Consider the following 23,945-nt stretch of genomic DNA (forward strand, 5'->3'; position numbering starts at 1 on the left):
AACTTTTTCCCAGTACTTTATAAGAAAAGTATGGGGACAAGATTGGAGAATTTGTTCTTTGAAATTAGGGGTCACAGGGTGAAATGTTCTATTAACGTGGTAGCACAAAAGCAGAAGAGTGTAATTTTAGTTTTTTTTTTCTTTATTGCATCAGATGAATTAGTTAGGCCAAATAAAAATTCTTCAGTGTTAAGATTGAAGGCTGAATTGTGAGTATCATTAAAATTAATTACGTCAAAAAAGTTACCAATATAGAATTGAGGCGTTTTTATAACATACGTTACTTACCATCACTATTAATTTATATTGATAAATCTCTTGTCTAGTCCCTTTGTATGCATTTTAAGTAAAAATTATAGCAATCTTGTATTTTGTTTGTTTGAGTCCATTTTTTCTAGACATGCATTTGTTATGTGCCTTGGTTGTAAGCTTCTGTGCAAACGATAAGTAATAAAATCTTACCAATAATAATAATATTAATAATAATAATAATAATAATAATAATAATAATAATAATAATAATAATAATAATAAAAAATGACAACACATGTATATAGAGCGGTTTTTACTTGGCAATCTAATTTTTAAAAAAGTAATTATGTGTTTGCTTTCGTTTTGCTTTATTGCACTCTACAACTGGTTGGCAAAGTTCTTGCCACTTTTTTAACCAATGGGAAGCCAAACTAAAACCAATCACGTCTTTGTCGCATGCATTTTCCCGCGCTTGATGCCAGTTATGCGTGTTTGCCTCAAATACTGATTGGTTCATTGTGCTGTTGTGATTGGTCAGAGTAATTGGTTTTGGTTTACGACACTCAATCAAAAATGGACCTATTGTAATATGTACAATCACAGAATAATTAACTCACAGCAGCTCCTGTAGCCCCTGGTCTTCCTGGGGGTCCAGAAGGCCCTTTCACACCCTAAGAAAGGAAACAAGGTGATCAATTATTATCAACATAAACTTGTATCATGGTAGTTTTGAATTTTGATGTACATGAGGTAACGAAAATCCATTGGAACTGCTGCAAAGAGCACCTTAAAATTAGTAAACGAGGCCAAGTTTGAGAATCTGTCTTTAATGAAAATAGCAAAGAGGTAGTTCTCTGAACTTTAGGAAAAACTGCAGAAGGAGAAGGGCAAAAGTTGCCCGTTTCCATACAAATGTCTGTTTAATTCTCAAACTTGATGCAGCGATATATCTTAATTTGCTATTTTAAAGACCACATTTTTATTGTATACTTTGTATTTAATTTGTTTTTTAAATCTGTATATTTTAAAACAACAACCTGGAATTACAAAGAACCAATCAAGAGCACAGTTTCAGACATAAAATATATACAGGTATGTTACTTTTCGGAAAGAATTGAATGTGAGACATAGAGAAATTTAGCAATTTCAGCAACAGATTAGAACAAATGTAAACAACATACAGGTTCTCCGCGTGGTCCCCGAGGTCCTTGAGGTCCAGGTGGCCCACCAGGTCCCTGAAGAAGAACAGGAGTGCATTAACTTCACGAATCCACTGTTTTGTGCGAGGGATATACTAATATTTATCAACAGTTTTTAACAGAAACATTACTTATTATTAAAAACTGGATCATTTTATAAAGCAATTTCAGGGATTTTGATCGGCTTAGCGGCCATGGTATGTGAGCCATTATACCATGCCCTAGAAATAGTGACCATTAAATTGTCTTCTGGTTGTTCTTGCAATGCAAAATCAGGAACACCTAGCCATATTTCTTGATTGTTTTTAATAAAACAATTATTCCACTTGCGTTTGTTGGATATGAGATGATCATAACCAACTCAGCAGTCAACTCAGTGCCACGTGCTGCGTTGGCTATTTGTCATCTCATATCCAAAGGGTGCTCATTGAAGAATTGTTAAATATAATGACCAAAGATCAACCAGAGCATAAGACGACGTACTTGGTTGTATTTACAGGGTAACCAGATTAGTTTTTCAGGCACGTAACCACAGAGTGGTTCAAATTGAGCAATTTGAAACTTTCACATAGCATCACTGGATTAGATCATATATTTTAACTTCAAATGCATATTTTTTAATTTAATGTAGTTCAATGCAATCAGTACGTTGTTGACAGCAATGAGCACCCTTGTGTTGCCCAATTTGGCTGGTGTGGTGTAGGCTAAGTGTTTGTTCAAGGGTTTAATGCCTTGTAAGCCTCTTGCTTTTTCACATTTTTTCTTGTTTTCGTTTACCAACTAAACTGAAACAGCAAGAGAGAAGTCAGCAGTTGTACAACAGTGTACATACCATTTGACCAGGTCTACCAGGTGGTCCTGGGTTTCCAGGTAAACCACGAGGTCCCTGAAAGATAAGACAATCGCGATTTTTATTTGCTCCAAAAAATTCCAACAACATGCATGATGCCTCATTGGTACATACAGACAATAATGTTATTGTAGGTTAAAGTTTACAAAAGATATGCTTTTTTGAGTGAAACCTTTACTGGGCAGGTGTAATGTTTGTACAATGAATTCAAATAAAAGCCCCTGAGCTGTACTTTTCTGAGGTGATGTTTATGATGCTGTACAAGGTGCTTTTTCAGTTTAAGTCCACGGATGTCAAATCTTAAAGTGTGACCATTTGACTACAGGTGCAGTAAGAGTTTTTGAGCTGTAGTTTCTTCTTATGCTGTTTACTTTGCTGCAGAAGATGGATTAAGCTTCTGAGTATACGGATGAAATCCTGAAGTGTTACCATTCCAGTAGCAGCTACTGAGCAATGCTTTCCTGTGGTGTTGTTTACAATGCTTCAATACAAGATAGTTCAACTTTTAAACTTGCTAAAGACAGGCCGGGTGGAAAAGCTTTGTTGCTGTTCTATGTACCCTACACACAATGGGCAGTTAGTGAGTAAGTAGGGTAGTTTAACTTTTGTGTCTGTGGATGAATTTCATAAGTGTAATCATTCAAATGAAAGCTACTGAGCAGTTATTTCCTTTGCTTCTGTGACTTACAGTGTCACCACGACTTCCTGGAGTACCATCCGAACCTGGAACACCATCTTCACCCTAAAATTGTGAGAGTGAAATAAGTAAACAGGGGACAGCAGAGTAGAGTACAGCAAAGAAAAGTGGAGTAAGGAGGGTAGAAGAGAGAAGAGAAGAGAAGAGAAGAGAAGAGGAGTGGAGAAGAACAAAGTAGACCAAGCCAGACCAGAGGAGAGGGACAGGAGGGGAGGAAAGGAGAGGAGAGGAATTGAAATTTCTTTAGGCACAAAACTTGTTTTTTATAGCAGCAGGAAAACAGTAAAGAGAGTAGATTATCTCAACCAGTTGGCTATTTTAATAAGGGTAACTGACTTAACAATATCACGTTAGCATTCTACACGACTGTCTGACATCTTACTGACAATTCCATTATTCTTCTTCTCCACAAGGGGAGACACAAGCCTATTTAAATAATAAATAATAATAATAAATATAAAACTTATATCGTGCATATACAATAGAAATATTTTCATATGCGCATAACAGCAATAAGATCAAATTAATAAATCGGTTAAAAAGCTATCATAAAAATGTTTAAGTAAAAAACACAGTCCAGTAAAAATGAAGCACTGGAATCAGACACATGTAGGTGTCTGTTTTCTAAATTGTGATAAAATTAACAGATGAGAGTGTGAAACATTTGATGGTTTCATAAAATTAGCAAAACAAGGAAACCTTTTCTCCGGGAGGACCAGGTTGACCTGGGGGCCCAGGCGTTCCATCTCGTCCCTGTTTAATAAAAAGACAAAGACGAATCACAATACAAATGTCGTTTTCTGTTTTCCAAGATCTTTTGGGGTCTTTCAGAAATGGTTAGTTGTGTGCGATAACACAATTCGATCCATTCAGACCTTTAAATGAATTTTTAAGTCACAGAAAATTGTAGGGAACACATAACAACCCCATCCCCCAACTTTATGAGCTCTTGTTGGGTTTTCCAAAAATTGTACCTGACATTTTTCGCTCTCTTAAACACCATTTTTGATCCTTTCCAAAACAAGAGGATCAATTTTCCCATGTTTCTCACCCTTTAGGTGACAACACAGCCAAGAAAATGCTAGTTTTTCGTTAGAATTCAATCCAAATTTCTGAGGCGATTGAGGCCTTCCAAACAGATATTCAATGAAACATTGGGTGCACCTGTAACTTTGTCAAATACAAGGTACAGTTTTGACAAAAACACGGCAAAATCCCTGTGGAAAGTGTTTACACTAACTGGGCACCGCGGAGGTATCTTCTTTAACAAATTGGACACTCAGTATTTTTTTTTTATTTTCTCCAAAGGCTGGGAATTAATCGAGGCGTGGACACCCTCTGGCTATAGGTTGGGATGGGTTTAATTAGGAAAAAACCTTACTGGCTCTCCATCTTTGCCGTCAAATCCCCGCTCACCAAGTGGTCCTAGATCTCCCTAGAAAATAACAGATAAATTGTTAAGATAACATTGTACAATTATTCTACATAGAAGATGATACATTGGAGTCACCTTTAGGCAGTGCTGAAAACATTTGGGTTGTCATGGTGAGTAAAAAATAAATGGAAAGTAATATTTTTAATTTTAAATACAGCAAACAATGACATAGTCAAACCTAAAAATATCCCTGCGGTATCCATAAAAATTAAAGGAGTGCATGGAAAAAAGGGCTAGGTGACTTCTGATATATTGCTAGATTCTCCTCCCAAATTGTCTTGTATTCGCTTGTAGGATAACAGAAGAATTTGACCTTACATCAAGTCACATAGGGCCTTAGACCACGCACCCCTTCAATTTCCTTTCCCATAGCTCAGAAGAAGAGCAAATGTGTTTGAGTACAGCTGTGGAAGAGAGGGAACTAGTACTGGGTCTGGTATTCTAGCATGTAACATTGAGAATGTGCCACCGAGGAAAAATATTTATTTAGCAACCAAAATTTTATATCTGGTGACCTTTTTATCCTAAAAAATTGCTGAAAAAAGGACTTTGGAAACCATTGAACTTGGAGCAATGTTAGGTTGTGGTAATCATAACTAACAAACCTTTGACCCCTTGGCACCAGGAGGCCCAACTCGTCCTTGTTGTCCTGGTAATCCCTACAAATGAAAATTGCCTCATTTAGTGAAGTGGACTATAGGACTGTTTCCTCTAAAAGGGTGCATTCTTTTGGGGCTATTCTAGCTACTCTTATTCCGGTTTCGGAATAACAGAATACATAGAATTTCAATTTCAAAAAGGATGCTCATAAAATCTGTAAACCGAATACCCATGGCGGAGGAGACCTGGGAACTACTTTGTCTGTGCACGCACTTGAGTGTAGGATTTCCCGCCAAAAATTTCCAAAAAAGAATGCGTATTCTGTCTATTTTGAGTAAACCGTATTCCTTCCATTCTGTTCATTCTGCTATCGGGAACAGAATAAACAGAACGATATTCGGTTCATTCCGAAAATGGAATAGCTCCCAAAAGAACACAAATACCATCTATTCCGAGTATTCCTATTCCGGAATAATCCCAAAAGAACGCCCTAAGTAATTTGAAAAGCTTCGATGTTGTACATAATAAATGAATCTCATATGAAAACCCAGTTAGGCTGACAATGGGACCTGACTGAACAAGTAAATGGCACATACAAGGCACTGTGCTGTACATATTATTTTATGCCATGCCAGTATTTAAATTTATTTACAGCGTTGATAATCATGTATTTCTTTCTTCTCCCATTTTGACATCATAAAAATCTTCAAAAGTCAATACAAATCATGGTTTTTCCACCCAAGGCAAAAAGCTAAACATGCACGAGTTAAGTGAACTTTAATTCCACTTCTTCTAAAAGTCCACAACATGGACTCATTCTAGAAATATCATTGGAATTCCATTGACAAGAATAACACCTTCTTCATTGTCTTTGTTTAAAAAGAAAGTGAAACACCTTTATATCAAAGATTATTAATTTTTGGTACATCGCTCCTTTTGCATAAAAATGCTGTTTTTCAATTCAGTAATTATTTACTTTTACAAACTAATGGTTTTATTAGTCTACTGGTAGTTACCTGAACTCATTTCTTTATGTTTTTGCATGTGTATCTATGTTTGTTTGTGTCCCCGGCCTCAACATAAAAGCTATTTTCTGTAAACTGGCTGTCAGTGGTATTTTTAACTCTAAGGCTATTTCAGGTCGTTAGTACCCCTATTATTTGTGTCTTACATAGTATTTTTTTTTAAACCTGTGGGGTTAATGAGGCTTTGTTATTGTTGTCATAACCACTTGGCTACTTACTGCAAGACCAGGAGCTCCAGCAGGACCTGGGGGACCAGCGAGACCTCTCTCACCCTGAAAGAAAACAGATGCAATGTTGGTATACTGTAAATAATGGAATCAGTAAACAACATGATCATAAAAACTGTATCCCATATATAGAGTCCTAAAGTGTGACCTCACAAATATTTGAATTTTTTAAATTTTGGGATTTGTTAGTACATTCGAAAAGAGTATGATGAAAAATTCCTACTTGCCAAAAATCAGCATCTTATTGGAATTTGGGGGCGAGATATTAGTTCTGCTATGCCCAGATGACTCCATTCAAATCCTTCTAATTTTGTCTCAGTTCTTAACGTTTGGAACTGAGATAAACTTAGAAGGATTTGTATCGAGTCATTTATTAGCCATATGTGTTAACTGATGATGGCATTTGAAAATGTTGAAACATGTTTAATAAACTAAAACATGTTGTTACTTATTTACAAAAATCAACCAATACAAGTCATTGCTATCATACATTGACAAATAAAAACTACATGTTCACAGTTGAACTGCCACTAAATAATGCAGACCTCATTAAAGCCTTGCTTAGCTATACACAGACCTGATATATTCCTAACATCCCATTGAAAGGAACCTCTATAGAGCTCACACCCGAGAGTGATAATCCCAAGGTGTTTAGAGTGTTTGACAAACAAGTATTTCAACTAATTAACAGGCGGAAACTTACGGCTTTGCCATCAGCGCCAGGAATACCAGGTTCACCAGGCTCTCCAGGATCACCCTATTCAACAAAATACACTAAACATTAACGACCCTTTCCTGTTGGGGACCCACTACACATGTAGTGGAATCCCAAATCATAAATTGGTCAAAATTTGGTCAGTGGCAGTGAAATATTGTCAGCAAACTGGTCTTGGACAGATCTTTGCATTGAGAGAAAAACAAAGGTATCCCTTGGTATCTATGATGTGGTTTACCACTCCTTCATTTTTTTTTATGTTTCTAATTTAATGCTCTTACGAACCCTGACATATCTCAAGTGGCTCTATGCATTAAAAACTGCAAATTAAACTACAGCTTGGGGGTAGACATATCACATGTATGTGCCAACCAGTGAAATGTTGTAGTTTTTAATTTTCACGTTTTAAAAGCATTTCTGTCAAAGACCTGATTTCCTTTAGTTATCTTGATATGACCTTTTAAATCGTATATCACACATGGGTATTGTGCTTTTCTTTGCCGTTTTGGAAAATTGGGTCAAGAAAACTTACAGTAGAGGTTAAAGGGTTAGTGGCAGAGAAGCAAATGACTTACAATCATGCCTGAAGCTCCACGCTCTCCCTGCTGACCACGTTCTCCCTAAACCACAAGGTAAAAAAAATTCAACGTTTATTGACAACTTCAGAGTATCATTTTTGTGCCTGATGAATAACATCTTGATTTACAGATTTAGGTGATATTTATAGGGGAAGTATCAAAAATTTGATGTCATTTCAAAACCCAAAAATGTTTGTCTGACAACAGAAACAAAAAATAATTGTCTAGTTTTGTTATAAATTATCACCCCAGTGTAATAAAACTGTCGATTAGTGCCCCTAGCCAGAGGCAGAGTAGGTCGGAATGGATTGAGACTTGAAAAATATTAGGCCGATGTTTTTTCAAGTTTTCGCATTTTTGTTTCCAAAAAAATGCGTTAGAACAGAGTACGAGTTGTTCCTGTCAAGAATTGAGTTGATTTCTCTCCTCTCATTGTTCTAGAATTATTTTGTAGCAAAGTGAAGGTCTTATTTCCCAATTTCTAACAAAAGAGGTCTAAAACCCCATGATACTTCCCCTTTAAGTCCTGCATGCAAAATCTTCAGCAAAAATAGGTACTACTCCACCGGCTGCTTATAATGACTACTATTTAAAACTTTAAAGTCCATATCATTTTCATGTCCAATAACAGGGCACCATCACAATTTGTGTTGCAGTTTTATTAAGCCCCCACTCTAATAATCCTCCTGTCTGGAGCACCACCCCCTTGTCAGCTTAAGGACGGTGCCTACTAATAAGGAAGTATTTTTGCGTGGTTTATGACTGTGGGGAAAGCCGATCTTAGCAAGGGCTATTGAAATCCAAAAAGAAAATTGGGGGTAACCGCACAATTTTTTAAGAGATAATGAAGCAGCAATTATTCTAAAAAACAGTAAAATACAAAGCGGTGTATGGCGTTTTTTCCAAATTGAAACTTTATTATCTCTGAAAAATGCATGGTTACCCCCAATTTTCTTTTTGGATACCAAGAGCATTTGCTAAGTTCTGCTTTCTCCACATAGTTTTAAACCGCACAAAAATATTCCTGTATTTGTAGGCACCACCCATAGGAAACCGGAGTATCTTGAGTTGCGCAGAACGTTTGTGCAGTAACAAAAGTAGACACCCTCCTTAACAGAGCTTTTACAGTAAGTACATCATCAACACAACACAATATTTAGCGGTACATACCCGAGCACCAGGGGTCCCATCTGATCCACCTTCTCCTGGTGCACCCTTAAATGAGAAAAAGGCACAGTCATATTGTTCATTAAAACAGTGAATCAACTTTTCACCAAACTGAAATAGTTGAGGTTGAAAATAATTTTCTATAATTTGAGAAGTTCTCGACTTAAGATAAGAGTTGTGTTAAAAATTTATATATTATTATTATTATTCCAATCAAAGCTCCCTATGAATAATAACTACCCTTAAAGGAGTAGTGCCACTGTTTGCAGTGTTACTTTGAATGGGCAAAAAACATATAATGGTTCCGTTTTGTTAATACTAACCCTACTAGTGTACAGCTGATACTAGTGTTAATTATTTTTGGCTGTGGATGGCTTGGATGAAAATGGATTGCAACATGAAAAAATTGGCCAATTATTTCCAAGTGCTAAAATTCTGAATTTAAAATACCCTAGTTTATTCTTCCCAGGAGAAATCACTTCTTAATAATTATTTCCTTCTTGGTGTTCTATGAGCAATTTGATGACTGAGAAAAGACCTGTAACATGTCAAATATTTGTCAATGAGCCGTTTTGACCAAAATTAACACAGAGAAATCTCTGTGACACCGTTCCCCTTTAAGTACCAACACTCACTGTCTCTCCTTGTTTTCCAGGCAAACCTGCAGCACCCTGACTGCCTGGTTGTCCCTAAATAAGAAAAAGAAATAGTAAATTAACTTTAGTAAATTACAGTTTGAATCCAAGAAATTCCCTCACAAATTCTTTGATTGCAGTCAGTTGATAGGCATTCAAACGAAAAATTTTCAACGTAGAGCAAACAGTGCTCAAAGCTCGCTCAAGTTCTGTCTCCGCCATGATGTTCTTCACCATTCCCGTGAGAGGTGTACTGAGGTCAAGGTCAACCTTCCAGATTTTAGAAGGCCCGATGTGATTGGCTTAGACGAGGAAAGGAATGTGGGGCTCGGTTAAGCAGGCGTTTGTGGGGAGCAGGTAATACGAGTCCCCTAAAAACGACTGCATGGGAGGCTAGTAAGTAGTGATTGATGTGTGATTTTCTTTGGAACATCATTAAACGAGGGATCATGTGAATAACAGGAATGATCACAAAAGAAAAAAAATTATATTTATTGCCTTGATGTTTAAATAACTTCCCCATGTAAAATAAATTGCAAGTTGACAGGGAGGTGGGGTGGCCTAGTGATTAGAGGTGAAGACTAATAGTCTGGAGGCCCCAGGTTCAAGTCCCTTCTTTGACCACTAGCTGGATTATTCTGTTTCATGGTAGTCCCCTGTTCAAATCCTCGACCACACTTTGTAAATAGCCAACTGGTAAGCTTCCCTGCCAGTTGGGATTTTTAAGGAGTTTCTGTTCTGTTTGTTCAAAATATTTGGTTTGATTACACGGCCCAACAAGCTTCTAGCTTTAAATCACTTGATTCAGTTTCTGCACAAACTACAATCTCTTGAATCTTCAAGGGGACCAAACATTTGAGCAGGAGTCCAAGATAGCCAGTAGTATTAATTATTAGTGCAAACAGTATGCAAAGGACACTAGTGTCTGTTCAAGATGACAAGAGGTTCGACATTGTAGGATTGCACACAATATTATGTAACAGCTGTCTGTACTGATTTTTTTAAGTCTTGCTGGCAGAAAAATAAACTGCCGCTACCTGTAAACCAATCATTTATTAAACAAATCGACTGCAATTTACGATGGTCTATACTCTTATAGACCATAAAATGCATAAAATGTTCAAAACTCAAGTGTGTGGCTGCCAAGTTTTGAACATAATTTTTATGTGTCATATCTGTACTCCAATACCATGGAAAACTGACATCAATTTTTTTTTTTTACAATAACATGGAAAAAGTACAAGCAGAATTGGCTTGATTTTCTGTTGAGAATAAAGCACGCGTGTTACATCTGACAACATTTTTATTGTCTGTACTCTTATGGACAATAGCTACAAGCCAATCAGAGCAAGGACATTTTGACTGTTATTATAAAAAAATATTTATGCGGTATACAGTACCTGTGGCCCTTGTGGTCCAGTAGCTCCTCGTTCTCCCCTCTCACCTTGTCGACCCTGTGTTAAGATAAAATAGTTTCTTAAGTGTGGTGCTAGCTGTTAGTAAACATAGAACTGCCTTTCAGTCTTTGAAGTATAAACCAAGCTTATTAGTAAACTCCAGACACATTGACTACACACAAAAACTGTTACAGTAGTCACTACTACGCAGATGAAATGCATTGTCAACAGACCATTTTTCCTGGAGTTCCAGTAAGTCCACGCCTTCCTGCCATTCCAGTCTCACCCTGAAACAAAAGAAAAAACGCTAGATTCAGATCAAATGTGAATTTGGAACAACACACAACAACGTGCTCTGTCTTATCAAAAGAAAACAAGGAACCATACTAAGTTACATTTCAGTAAAAGCAAAGCATGAGTGCAGGATGCCTGAACACCCTTTTGGTGGCGGTACTTAATTTCATGTGTCTTTAATTTCTCGTTTTTCGCGATTTAGGATTGTAAAAAATTGTGCGAAATTAAAGACCCGTGAAAAAAAGTCCTTGCGAAATTTAATACCCATATAGAAAATTCAAATCACAGATAAAATGATTAACATGCATGTAATAACAGCAACATATACGGGATCTGTATTGACAAATGCACAAATTATTATTGGTTTTACTGGTAAGTTCCATTTTGTATCTTCTGTTGAGAAAAAACGTTAATTTGCAAAGATTTCACATATGGAGTAGACAATCCATCTAAATATAAATATTTATTAATATGTGTTTTGCTTGTTCCAGTTTATCAAGAAATTTTAAAAAGTTGGGACTTTTTGAAAAACAAAATGAAGTTGAGAACGTGTGAATTAAGAAATTTAATGCCCTATTGAAATTGCGAAAAAAAAAAAAAAAAAAAAAACTGTCTCGCCAAAATCGTAAAATTAAGTACCAATACGAGGTAGATGAAATTATTGGAAGTCAATCCCTAGAATTTAGTGGTGCATCAAGACAATGTCTCCAACATTAATGACTTCCAATTTTCCCTTTACACGCCTGAATTATATTGCATTAATACAGTTATGGAGAATACGGAGAATACGGAGAAGTGAGACTGATCACCTTTGCTCCTGTAGGTCCTGGTGGTCCAGGGTCTCCATCCATACCAGACTCACCCTAAAAAATAACAATTTTATGCTGACTATTCTGAACAGAAAGGTTTCTTCAATCCTCTCAAATCCCCACAAACCCAAACATTTTGCTAACTTGAAACAGCAAAAAAAATGCTTGCCCTGTTTTACAGTGATTAACAATGCAATCCTCAAAATGACTTAAACTTTATGTCAGCCTGAAGAGAATGCCCTTTAGGATTCATGCTTAAAGAATTATGAACACTTTAAAGGGCCCAATTCTTATGATGGTATCAAAATTTTGAGCCTTATTGGACTTCAATTTTTTAGTGTCAAGCACTTGGCATGCAACACACAGTCACATTAAATAGTGAACCCCTTATCCTTCTTTATATTCCATTTTAAAAACTTAACCCCTTCCAGAAACTTATTTATAACTTTACAAAAATGAGATTGTTTTGAGTTATCGCCACAAAAAAGCTAAAATAGGGGTGTTTTCAACAGACTATACTGTTGCTATGGTAACCTGTTATGTCAACAAAATGGCCACAAATTGTTTAGGCTGGAAACTGTTGTGAGCCACCTTAAACGAAAATGTCCCCTATCACAAAGCATAGAATTAAACCAGAAAGTGAGTTCAAACTTCTACCATGGTTTGACTGCCAGCTCTCATATCCTCCCACAAACTCTCAAGCATTAGTTGCCAGAGCAGTTTTCAACTGAGCTAAAAACTGAGCATCGGAAGTAATTCAATGTTTACTTTGGTTTTGCTATGTTCTTTGTTCTGTAATTAGTTAGTTAACAAAATTCACCAAAAGCATTGCTCACATGCATTTTTCCATGCTTGGCGCCAGTCACGTGTCTGGTTTGAATTCTGATTGGTTCATTGCACTGTTTGCGCCTCTTGTGATTGGTCAGAGTAAAGCGAAAGCCAAAACCAAAGTAATTATTACTTTGGCTTTGGCTTTACAACACTCATTTCAAAACTGCTCTATGTTATAATAATAACATTACTAACCTCTGCTCCCTTAGCTCCTGTCAATCCATTAGGTCCAGGGTTACCAGGTACTCCCTAGAAGCACAAAAAAAACATTGTCCACTACATTAAACACAATCACAAACTTCAGCTCTTTACTACGCTGAGTTTGGGGTGATTAAAGTATGGAAAACAGACTTTAAACTGCATGGATACATTTACCAGGCATTTACGTGATAATCCAGAAACCAAGGACTTGTTTCAGACAGGGCAAAATGAATCAACATGGCCTTTGCAGGTCTGTGACTTCAATTTAATTATTTAAAGGGGAAGTATCATGAGGATCAAAATCAAATCAAAATCCCTAAAACAATTTCTTTTATCATCAGAAAGCTAGAAATTAATAGTGGTCCAGTTTTGTTACAAACTACCACCCCAAGGTAAAACTGTTTCAGCAGAGTATCTCTGGACACACATGGACCGGGTCAGAATGGTTCCAACTTGAAAATAGTTGACAACTCTAATTTTTTTCAAGTTCTTCACACCTTTGTTTCCAAAATGCACTATATACCAGATCGTGAGTTGTTCCCTTTAAGACTTCAGTTGATTTCTTTCTGTTGATGTTGTAGAATTATTTTGTGACTATGTGAAGGTATTGTCCGACCACTTTCACTGAAACAGGTCAAAATCTCTGTGACATCTCCCCTTTACAGCTTATTCAATGTCAGAAATAAGATCTCATCTAGCTTGGAAATTTAATTACCTGAGCGCCACTAGCTCCTGATTTTCCATCAACTCCTGGGTCTCCCTAGAATGAAGAAAACAGCAATTAAAGCCTGATTGCTTTTGAATTTTTTTAAAGTGATAGACAAAGGATTCTTCACCCTGTCCAATTTGTTAACAAACAGGGCCCAATTGTTCGAAAGTTGTTTAACGCTAATCCCCAATTAAAAGTTAACTGAGGTTTGTATCTTAATCGTCAAAAATGTTTTTAAAAGCTGGCATTTACATGTAGCTAAAGGTAAAGAAAAGTCAAAGTCAAAGCTGAAGGGCAAAAATGTTTTGGAAATACATTCGAACCTGTATTAAGCGGTCACCACAGGTTGACCGCTTAATACAGGTTGTACAGAATACATCACTTACTTGGTTAAGAAAGATCGGCGATAAAGTGGTATGACAAAGGAGAGCATGGTATTGAAACGGACTAGAAAAACATAAACGCCACGATTGTGCAGCTCATAAGAAACTCAATTGCCTGGCACGCTATTTGTTACCATATTTAAGTGGTTTCCTTTTACAAAGTGACCGTTTAAAACAGGTCAAGACAATAGAAATCAGCTTGTTGGGAATTAGTTTTGGGTGACCGCGACCGCTTAATAGAGGTGACCGTTTAAAACAGGTCAGGATTACAGTAATTAAGGAAAGTAATTTTCGGGACTTTGACAACTGACCGCTTAATAGAGGGTGACCGCTTAATACGGTGCCACTTAATACAGGTTCGACTGTATGCTTATTCTTTGGTAATTAAACTCGAATCAAACTTCACGTTAACCCAGGATTAGCTTAACTGGGCTTTGAACAACTGGACCCTGTTAAATAGTGATCATCCACATACTGGTGCACCAGTTTTGCCATCTCGTCCTGCTACCCCTGGTTGGCCAACAGGTCCCTAAACAGGAAAAGTAAAATGTGATATCATAAATATTTGAATGTTATACCATTCAATTAGTTGGTAAATTCCATGAGACATCACACCAACTATAACAAAATTTCTTTACTAATTTGTGATGGTTTTCCAATACCGTCGACCAGATATGACCAGAAAATTTTGTCTTTAGACCCGTACAGACAGACTAATTTTGTCGATTTAAACTATAGCTTGTTCTCAAAGCATGAGACCATGAAATACCTACACTTCTCAAACTCATTAATGATCCATCAAGCCAAAACAAAGCAAATCACTACCGTGAAGAAGGTTTAAAAATGTGATCTTAATTATCATAAAATTTTGGGAACTTTTGCTTCGAATTTCTCCAAGAATTATCAATAGTTTGAGAAGCTATATCAAACACTCAAAAGAGTGTTTCATCCTATTTCCTAACACCTCGAAGTTGGTTAAAAAAACTCAGCTGCTCCTCGTTTTTCCAACCTACTTCTCGGTGTTTGGAAATCGGAGGAAACACTCTTCCTCGTGTTTGATATATTACGTCTAAAACCATCTATTGCATGGTCCGCTCCCTTTGAAGTAACCAATTTCTGCATTTTTTTTCTCTTGAGCAATTAAAACAAGTTTGCATTGATTACTGCCCATGTACTGAGCAAATGACCACTGTAACAGCTAATTAATCCTAATGTAGCAGCTAAAGTTAGTTTTCAGTTTTGTTTAGTTTAATGATGTTAATAAAAATTACTTCACAGCCTGAAGGCTGAATCCAGGGACTAAACAGAAACAAGCCTTATAGGATATACAAAATAATAATAATAATAATAATAATAATAACAATCCTAGTAATAATAAACTTTCTAAACAATCCTTACCATTAACCCTAGACAAGACCCTAAATTTGACATTCCAGTAAATTCTCCTCATTGGATATAAGTAAGAATCTGCACTTTGACATGGGGCACAGGAATCAAATTTGACCATAACTCCCACTAAATTCACCAGGATTATGCAGAGCAAATCGAGTTTGATGATTCAAATACATAAACATGACCGAACAAAGCTGCATCATGAGATCTTATAATGTTGAAAGATTACGCCAATGGTACCTCGTGGGGAAACAATCATCACCTGAATGTCGACTCGGAAAGTGAAGCTTTCCAAGTGAGGCTGTTGATACACCTACTGTCATTGATGTATGCGGCTTCTGTTTTGAGTATAATCTTTCAACAGACTAGGTCACAGACATGAAATGATCTCATGAGGATTTGTTTGGTCATGTTCATGTATTTAAAAATCAACAAACCCTGGTGAATTTAGTTGAAACTGTGGTCAAATTTGACTTCCCTGTACCCTCTGCAACCCTTGGTTTGAACTGAAGCTAGTGGATTAAAAAAGTAATACCATAATTTTTATTATATTGTTACCTTTGCACCTTGTCTTCCTGGCTGACCACGGAGACCGGCAGATCCCTGACAGAAAGAAATAAAAAGAAAGAAGAAAATTCAATTTATATCAAGGTAAGAAGGTATATTTTCCTTCAACTGTTTCAGAGTATTTGTCATCAATAGATCACATGGGCATAAAAAAATTATGGGGGTTGGCATTCATCAGAATAAAAAAAATTCCAGGACTTTTTCATGACTACTCACTGACCACCAAAGACAAATCATTTGACAATAATGTCAATGATGAAGCGACACAAGTCAATTCCTTCATAAATATGTTTTGAAAAAACATTATCTTTTACCAATGACAAAACTCTTTCACAAACCTTGTGGCGAGACAAAAATAAAATTTCCTGCCTTTTCACTCACTCTTAGATGGAATTTATGCCCACTGACAACAATAATTCATTTTTTTAGCTTAAGTTTATAAAAGCGTTTTGTAGCTTCTTTTCCATGCAGATTGTGGAATCATAGAAAACCATGACTATCTTGCGATCACTCAAATTATCAAATGTAAGATGATAGCTCTAAGTTTTGTATCTTTTCTTTCTCCTTCAAAAACTCATTAATAATTCATGATCAGAAATTATGATCATGAATTTATGTTCAGTCTCAGTCTCTGTGTGTTCTTGCAACACTACATGACGTCAGGAGTGGGATTCGAACCCACACTGTCATCTCGCCAAAGAGGGTAACAATAGTGAACAAGTATAACATTAAACAATATTAATACCTTGTCACCCTTTGCTCCATTTCTTCCATTCTCTCCAGGTGATCCCATTTGTCCCTGTCAAGTAAAGAAGTCCAGTTCACCTCTTTACTAAGTACCATGATTACAAACTGTAGCATTCCACAGTCAGGCATGCTAGCAGTTCCTCAGTTCCTCGTGAATACGGTTAGCGGGGTTCGTGTCACTATTTGTTTCATAAAATTTCATGCCTTTTCATAACCCTACGACAAAATCCATTCCTTATGAAATCCTAAAATGTCGCGCTATAAAACAAAATTGTCAGTTTTGATGGGAAAATGGCATGTTGCTCTACTTTTAAAATCTGCAGTCAAGAACATAAACAGCCACTATGCATCCTGAGACAATGCACAAGTGGACAGATTATGAGACAACATTTTTTACCAATGTTCATGAAAAGATTTCATTCACCATGGCCAGGATTTTACAACATATTGAAATCGTATGACTTCCCAGGACCTCCATGACGCATACAAACCCGGCCTAATTATGGTTTGCCACTTTTCCAGTTTACAAGAAACCTGTAGGATGAAGCTTACCTGGCGTAATATGCAAATAAAAATTAACACTACCATCATCCAAACTTGCCTTTTGGCCTGGTGTTCCATCTGTTCCAGGAGGGCCACGCCGACCAGGAGGACCCTGAAAAGACATTCACTTTATAATGTGCAGTTCCAGAAAATATCCATGCTCCCTCCACAGAAGGTTCTTTGTTTTGCACCCCCCTCCTCCAAGGAATATTCCAGTTTAGCTTCATACATTGCTTCTAAAATTTTGACTTTTAAGACCCCCCTCCCCCTAGGAATTTCTGAAGACCTTACATTAGGTGGGTATGGATTTTTTCCTGGAACTGCACAATTACACACAATATGATGAAGCATGTGGGGAAAAGAAAAAAAATTAGAAATAAAAAAGAGTTTTGAAGAATTGTCAATATAGTGAGCATAACACCAAAAAGACATTTTTGCCCACGAGTGAGAAACACCTATAGAAACATCTATAGTCTGTGGATGAAGTCCTAAAGTGTGGCGATTAAAACAAAAGCTACTGAGCAGTACTTTCCTGTGGTGCTGTTTATTATGTAACTTGTGAGACTGTGGACAAATTCCCAAACCATGACCTTTCAGATGGAAGCTATTGAACATTAAACTTTCCTCTAGTGTTGTTTACTTCTCTTTTGTGTGTGTGCTGTACAAGGTGGTTCTAACTTTAAATTGAGTTTGTAGATGAAATCCTAAAGTGTGACCATTCAAATGAAAGCTACTGAGCAGTACTTTCCCGTGGTGCTGTTTTTTATGCTGTACGAGGCTGTTCTAACTTTTGAGCCTGTGAATGAAATCCATAAGTGTGACCATTCAAATGAAAGCTACTGAGCAGTACTTTCCTGTGGTGCTGTTTATCATGTTGCACAAGGAAGTTCTAACTTTTGAGTCTACGGGTGAAATTCTCAAGTGTGACCATTCAAGTGAAAGCTACAAAGCAATACTTTCCTGTGGTGGATCTAAGTTTTGAGTCTGTGAATGGAATACTCAAGTGTGACTATTCAAATCAGAACTGTTGAGCAGCACTTTCTTGTGGCGCTCTTTATTCTTCCATGTATTGCAAGAGCTAATTTGCTTAGAGAAGGAAAAGGGGTAAATAACACCAACTACATGTACACATTATTTACCTGAGGTCCTACAGCACCACTGGGTCCAGGGGGGCCATCTGGTCCAGTAGAACCCTGGATAACACACAAATATTTTAATCATAGGCACAATAACATTCCTGACTTTTGGCACTTTACTATAGACTATACTCTCAGGGAAACCTTCCCGTAATGGCGACCTCTAGTTCATGGACGTGTTTCTTGTGCCATTCACCAATTCATTCACTCAAATATTCTCTTAAAATTCCCTGATTTATTTTTTCTTGTTGACATCTCCCCCTAACATGTACCCCTGAATACTGAACAGCCATGTTTTCTCCAGACACGTTCACTCAAATACTCCACTGACAGCTACCTGTCTCCTACAGCCAAATAGCGCTCTACAATGGTCATGTTTTTCTTCTGCAACTCAAAGTTCCACCAGCTTGTCTATTTGCTCATAGTGAAACCACCCCAAATTATAGCCACCTCTCTTCTACAGACAACATATTCTACGCTAATAACCAACTTGCTAGAGATGTTTAAATACAAAGACCAACTGGTCCCTCTAAAAGGACACCAGAATCAACAAAAAAAAGACAATGTAGTACTTTAATCTGAACTTAGAGAAAAGGGACACCTTTGGAAACTTAACAGTAACCCAAATGCACATCACGACTAGAATAAAGCTGTTAAAATCTAGTCGTGATATTAGAGAGATTTACAATTGCGCTTACAGCAAATGGCAAATGTGACATTCAAGTTCATGTTTTCTTGAAAAAATAAGTACACTGAACGTGCAAACGGATTCCATCCGCGCCAAGGTGTTTGTTTAAGCCGTTCATTCTAATTTATGCTTTTCTTGTATCTTTCCTTATTTGCGTGTTCTTAAACTAGTCTCTTGATAATGGAGTCACGATGACCCCGAAACATCGAGTAATAAACCTTTCCTGGTTTTTGCTATGCCTTTGCTTTAGCAAATCCCTTCTGATCAACAGATGAGAATAGTGCAAAAATAAATCTGACCTTTGATGCTAACACAAAACTACTCAATTTTGCTGAGAAAACAGTTGAAATCAGCGATCAGAAAATACAGGGTAACCATGGTCACATGGTCATTTCTGCCATTTGTCATTTGCTGTAAACGTAATACTGATAATCTCTCTCTTGAATGTCAATATATGAAACATACATTTTGAACTGCAGATGAAAGATCAAATAGAAGAAAGATCCTTGCAGTTAGTTAAAGCAACTTAAGGGGTTGCGAAAGGAAAGCCTGAAAAAAATCTTTCCTTTCGCAACTGCTTAAGTTGCATACTAACTGCAAGGATCTTTCTTCTATTTATTAAATCTCTCTCTTGTTACCCGTTTTCCATTGCGGCCTGTCGGTCCAGTGGGGCCTGGTGAACCAGGTGGGCCCTAGAATACAAACAAAATGAATTTGAAAAGGTTAGAGGATTGAGCTTCACATTTTGAAGCTGGTTAGTAATGAAGTAATGTTATTACAAACTTGATTGAGCTAAGATCTTTCACCTGTCCTCCTTTTTCTCCTTTCTGTCCTAGTAAACCAGTTGCACCAGTTCGACCCTATTGGATAGATAGATACATGCTCATTAATACATCAATGACAGTATAAAACTGAATTGCTAAGGGTTAACACATAATCAATTTTATTACAATATTGAAAACTTACAAAATCTTAGAAGAAGAGATTTGTTGAACAATTTAACTATAAAAAATTGTGATAATGTTGAAAAGTTTAAAAAATGTAAAACCATCTTGGTTAAAAAGTTAAAAAGCGACGACATTTCAAGGTTTGCTTAACATCATTATCAAGTCAACGATTCATGAGTGAAATGAAAACGAGCATAAATGTAAAAGAATTCCTAAGAGACAAAAAGAAAAGCAAAAATATGTTATAATAATATTCGCATGCAGAGTCATGTTAAGAGTTTGGCGTGAATAGAGTCTTTCTGAGTATTTAACTCAGGGTTCAATTCCTTAATGAATAACATTAGGCAATCAAACTTTGATCTACATTTCTTCAGAACAGAGAATTGCTTGTCGACTAAATCAGCCTTCGATAGCCTTCTATCGAAGGCTGATTTAGTTGACAAGCAAACGTCGAAACATCGTCGCTTTTAAACTTTTAACCAAGATGGTTTTAAATTTTTTAAACTTTTCTTCATTATTGCAATTTTTTATAGTTAAATTTTACAAAATCTTATTAATATTTTACAAAATAATTATAATACTATGCAGAAATTGAGTGAGAATAGGGAGCTTAAGCACAGACGTTCATGAGCCATGGACGGCAACTGGAAGTCTAATGTTTCCTTATTTTGTGTCATTTTGCTCCTTACCACGGACAGTAAATGCTCTTGTTGATGACCGTGCCTTGACGTTACAAACGTGATGGCATGAAAACGCTTCGAAAAGGGAAAAATTCAATTTCTGTTTGCCGTCCGTGGCTCTAAAACATCTGTGCTTAAGTTCCCTTATATCCAACACAAAAAGACTGGAAGTAAGTATGCCAATATACAAGGCAAAAACAACAATAACAACAATAACACACTTATGCCCGTCTTGCCAAAACTGTTCAGTTATTTGCTGTGGTAGTGATTGCAATTAATGCTTCAAAAAATGGTTCTAACATTTACATCTGTCCATTTCAAGAGATCTTGCGGTGTTACAACCTAACAGAAAGCTACAGGATATGTACTGTGGACTAATAATAATAATAATAATAATAATAATAATCTTTAAACAGAACAGAACAGATTACATCATTATCCAACTTTTACAAAAACTAGTGGAAGGTTAATGGTTGACTTCTTTTATTAGCCAATATAAAAAACACAGCAAGAGTCTTCAACAGATGCTTGTCGCATGCAACAAGCTTACGACAGGCCAACGGCACGAATTGTTTCATGTAAATCAAACCTACAACCTGCTTACGACTGTGTCGTGTACATCACAAAAAATGTCATAGGATTTAAAACATGTTTTAAAATCCTATGATTATCGTAGGTATAGGCAATGTTGAGTGACGAGAGTTGTGTGTGATTGTTCATGTGATGCGACCAGTGCGGGCTCTAGAAATCGCATGAGACAGTTGTGAGCAGAAGTTGTACGGTCTATATCAGCCTTTACAGTCCCAACAGTGATCAGACGCTAATTTCTCCTTAGAATATCCCTACTTAATCAAATGTGTAGGTCATGGAGGAAATGATCACCAAAGATTGAATGTCTTGATTTTAAACAAATTCTCCCAACTAGTAGCATAAGAAATATATGGAGGACAGTGAGGTGAAAATACACGGTGATATTGGGGCTGTTCAATAAATAAAAAAATAAATAAAATAAATGTATTACCATTTTTTAAGCTCCTGAAGTAGAAAGCTTATAGTTGCTTCTTGCAACGTAAATACAAGCCCAGGCACACAGGTTGTGAGAATGTGAGGAATGACAACCAAACTTGAATTGTGCCTGCTTGATTTATAAACAATTTCTCCCAACCTGAGATATAATAAATGCCTGTAGCAGGTTAGGAGAGGTTGTATGTTTGACTTACCCTATCTCCAGGAGCACCAGATTGTCCTTGAGCACCAGGTACACCCTGTCGGAGAAGACAACACAAATAATGATTATGTAAAGGCCACCCTGACTTGACTTTGACTTGACACACTCACTACATGTCAAAGATTGAGAATTACAATCTGGTAATTGGTTTGATAGTAAACAAAGGGATGACGCTGCAGTCATCATCACCATCATTAACCCCTTTATTAAGGGCAATGCCTCCTTTGCTACTGTCTACAGTCCTAGATACTTGGGTCTTGTAACAGCTGCTAAAGCAAAGATATTTTTGTGCGGTTTATAACTACATGGAAAAAGTAGGACTTGGCAAGGGTTTTTGGAATCTGAAAAGAAAATAAAGAATAACCATGCAATTTTCAGAGATAATTAAGCTTCATATTGGAAATAAACCTCCATACATTTCTTTGTATTTTAATGCCTTTTAGAATTATTGTTGCTCTATTATTTCTGAAAAATGTGTGGTTATCCCAATTTACTTTTAGGATTCCAATAGCCCTTGCTAAGATCTGCTCTTCCCGCGCAGTCAAAAACTGCACAAAAATACTTCAGAATGGGTATTAGAAGACACTGTCCTTACAAAGCATTCAAAAACTCATCAATAATTCATAAGCCCATTGACCTATCAAATGGTCCATAATACATCACGTGCAGTGACTTTATATTGATAAACCTCGTCCTTATTAGTATGCAGTGTTTTATCAGCTGATAAAACACCCCTCTTTAGTATGTGGTGTTTTTCTCAAATGCTTATTTCCAACGCTCACAAAAGCATCATTGTTATGAACTCTCTTGACACACGCTTTTCCAAAAATGTTTTTGAAGCAGTTCAAAAAACTCACAGCAAGTGTTTTATCAGGTCTAAAACCACGGGGCTGTGCCCCGTGGTTTTAAACCCGATAAAACACTGCTGCCCGTGTTTTAAACATTACATAGAACGCTCTTGGTACACAGGAGACAACATTTTAAGTATTTTGCTAAAATGATCTTGCGGGGTGCTCCTGAATTGACCAGTGCCGTCATAATAAATAATTTACACAGACTTGTATAGGTGAACTCCATACTTACAGCACTTCCTGGAGCTCCGGCCTGCCCTGGTTGCCCTGTCGCACCAGGTGCACCCTAAAAAAAAACAGCATCAAAATGATCTTTGATTTAAATTGAATTCTGGTTTCCCTTGAGGTTTCCTTAAGACTTTCCATTTCACATTTTTGTTTGACTTGTAATTAAAAGTTGTGTGGTGAACATCAAAACTTCAACTTTCAGGTTTAAATTATTTTTAGCTAGGTTGACTTCCAATGAAACATTTTCCAAAGGTACAGTTGAACTTCTTTATTAGGGAGCTTTAGCAACGACGACGGCGACAGCAAGGAGAACATCAAAAAATCAATAGGCTTAATAACCAAAACAACAACTCTGCACATGCATCAGGGTTGTAGCTAAGAAATTTGTCTGCCGGTTAGCTGAGAAATTGAGCCGGCTAAAGAAGGCGCGAAGTGCCTTCTGCAGTCGGCGTAGCCGACGGAAAGGTAGGTATGGGAGAGGGTCGCCCCCTCCCATTAGGAGGGTATGGAGGGCCTCCCCGGGAAATTTTCAAAATTTTAATTCAATTTGGTGCACTCTGGTGAAATCTAGGGGCTCTTTTATGCAAAAAGAAACAACCATTAAAGAGAAGGTCAGCTGTGGTGCTGCAGTTTGAAACGTGTGGTACAGAGATTCACCCTGAATTTATTCAAAATTTTCTCCCTCGCTTTTACGTTTCCATATTTCCTTCGTGAGGTTTTCGTTGTTTGGCGTTCCTTGAACTCTCTACCAGGTCTGTTCTGACCTTCTGAGCAGACAGTGCTTTGTTTTACTTCAGCTCGTCAATCTATGCTGTTTTCTTAATTCTCTTTTTAGTGAGCTCACTAGAAGAATAGTTCTTTATTTAAACACGGTAAAATCCATCAGGAATATAAAAATTAGAAATAACCTAACTCTCCTAAACAAAATTCAAAA

General features: G+C 36.8%; 1 protein-coding gene across 3 annotated transcripts in view; it reads right to left on the bottom strand.

The window, feature by feature from the left end:
- LOC146474216 (uncharacterized) overlaps positions 1-23,945 on the bottom strand; it is a 75,224-nt gene that overhangs the window by 26,179 nt on the left and 25,100 nt on the right. For all 3 annotated transcript variants that reach the window (XM_085117496.1, XM_085117495.1, XM_085117498.1), the window contains 26 exons: positions 23,016-23,069; positions 21,925-21,969; positions 19,884-19,937; positions 19,716-19,769; positions 18,393-18,446; positions 17,312-17,365; positions 16,709-16,762; positions 15,955-15,999; positions 14,480-14,533; positions 13,628-13,672; positions 12,907-12,960; positions 11,881-11,934; positions 11,011-11,064; positions 10,781-10,834; positions 9,381-9,434; positions 8,749-8,793; positions 7,576-7,620; positions 6,989-7,042; positions 6,277-6,330; positions 5,039-5,092; positions 4,380-4,433; positions 3,698-3,751; positions 2,990-3,043; positions 2,284-2,337; positions 1,434-1,487; positions 870-923 (listed from right to left, as the gene is read on the bottom strand). In XM_085117496.1, coding sequence (XP_084973622.1) covers positions 870-923; positions 1,434-1,487; positions 2,284-2,337; positions 2,990-3,043; positions 3,698-3,751; positions 4,380-4,433; positions 5,039-5,092; positions 6,277-6,330; positions 6,989-7,042; positions 7,576-7,620; positions 8,749-8,793; positions 9,381-9,434; positions 10,781-10,834; positions 11,011-11,064; positions 11,881-11,934; positions 12,907-12,960; positions 13,628-13,672; positions 14,480-14,533; positions 15,955-15,999; positions 16,709-16,762; positions 17,312-17,365; positions 18,393-18,446; positions 19,716-19,769; positions 19,884-19,937; positions 21,925-21,969; positions 23,016-23,069 — 1,359 coding nt within the window. The remainder of the gene's footprint in view (positions 1-869; positions 924-1,433; positions 1,488-2,283; positions 2,338-2,989; positions 3,044-3,697; positions 3,752-4,379; positions 4,434-5,038; positions 5,093-6,276; positions 6,331-6,988; positions 7,043-7,575; positions 7,621-8,748; positions 8,794-9,380; positions 9,435-10,780; positions 10,835-11,010; positions 11,065-11,880; positions 11,935-12,906; positions 12,961-13,627; positions 13,673-14,479; positions 14,534-15,954; positions 16,000-16,708; positions 16,763-17,311; positions 17,366-18,392; positions 18,447-19,715; positions 19,770-19,883; positions 19,938-21,924; positions 21,970-23,015; positions 23,070-23,945) is intronic.

Source organism: Pavona decussata, unplaced genomic scaffold, assembly GCF_977016875.1.
Source record: "Pavona decussata unplaced genomic scaffold, jaPavDecu1.1 SCAFFOLD_91, whole genome shotgun sequence".
Classification (NCBI taxonomy): domain Eukaryota; kingdom Metazoa; phylum Cnidaria; class Anthozoa; order Scleractinia; family Agariciidae; genus Pavona; species Pavona decussata.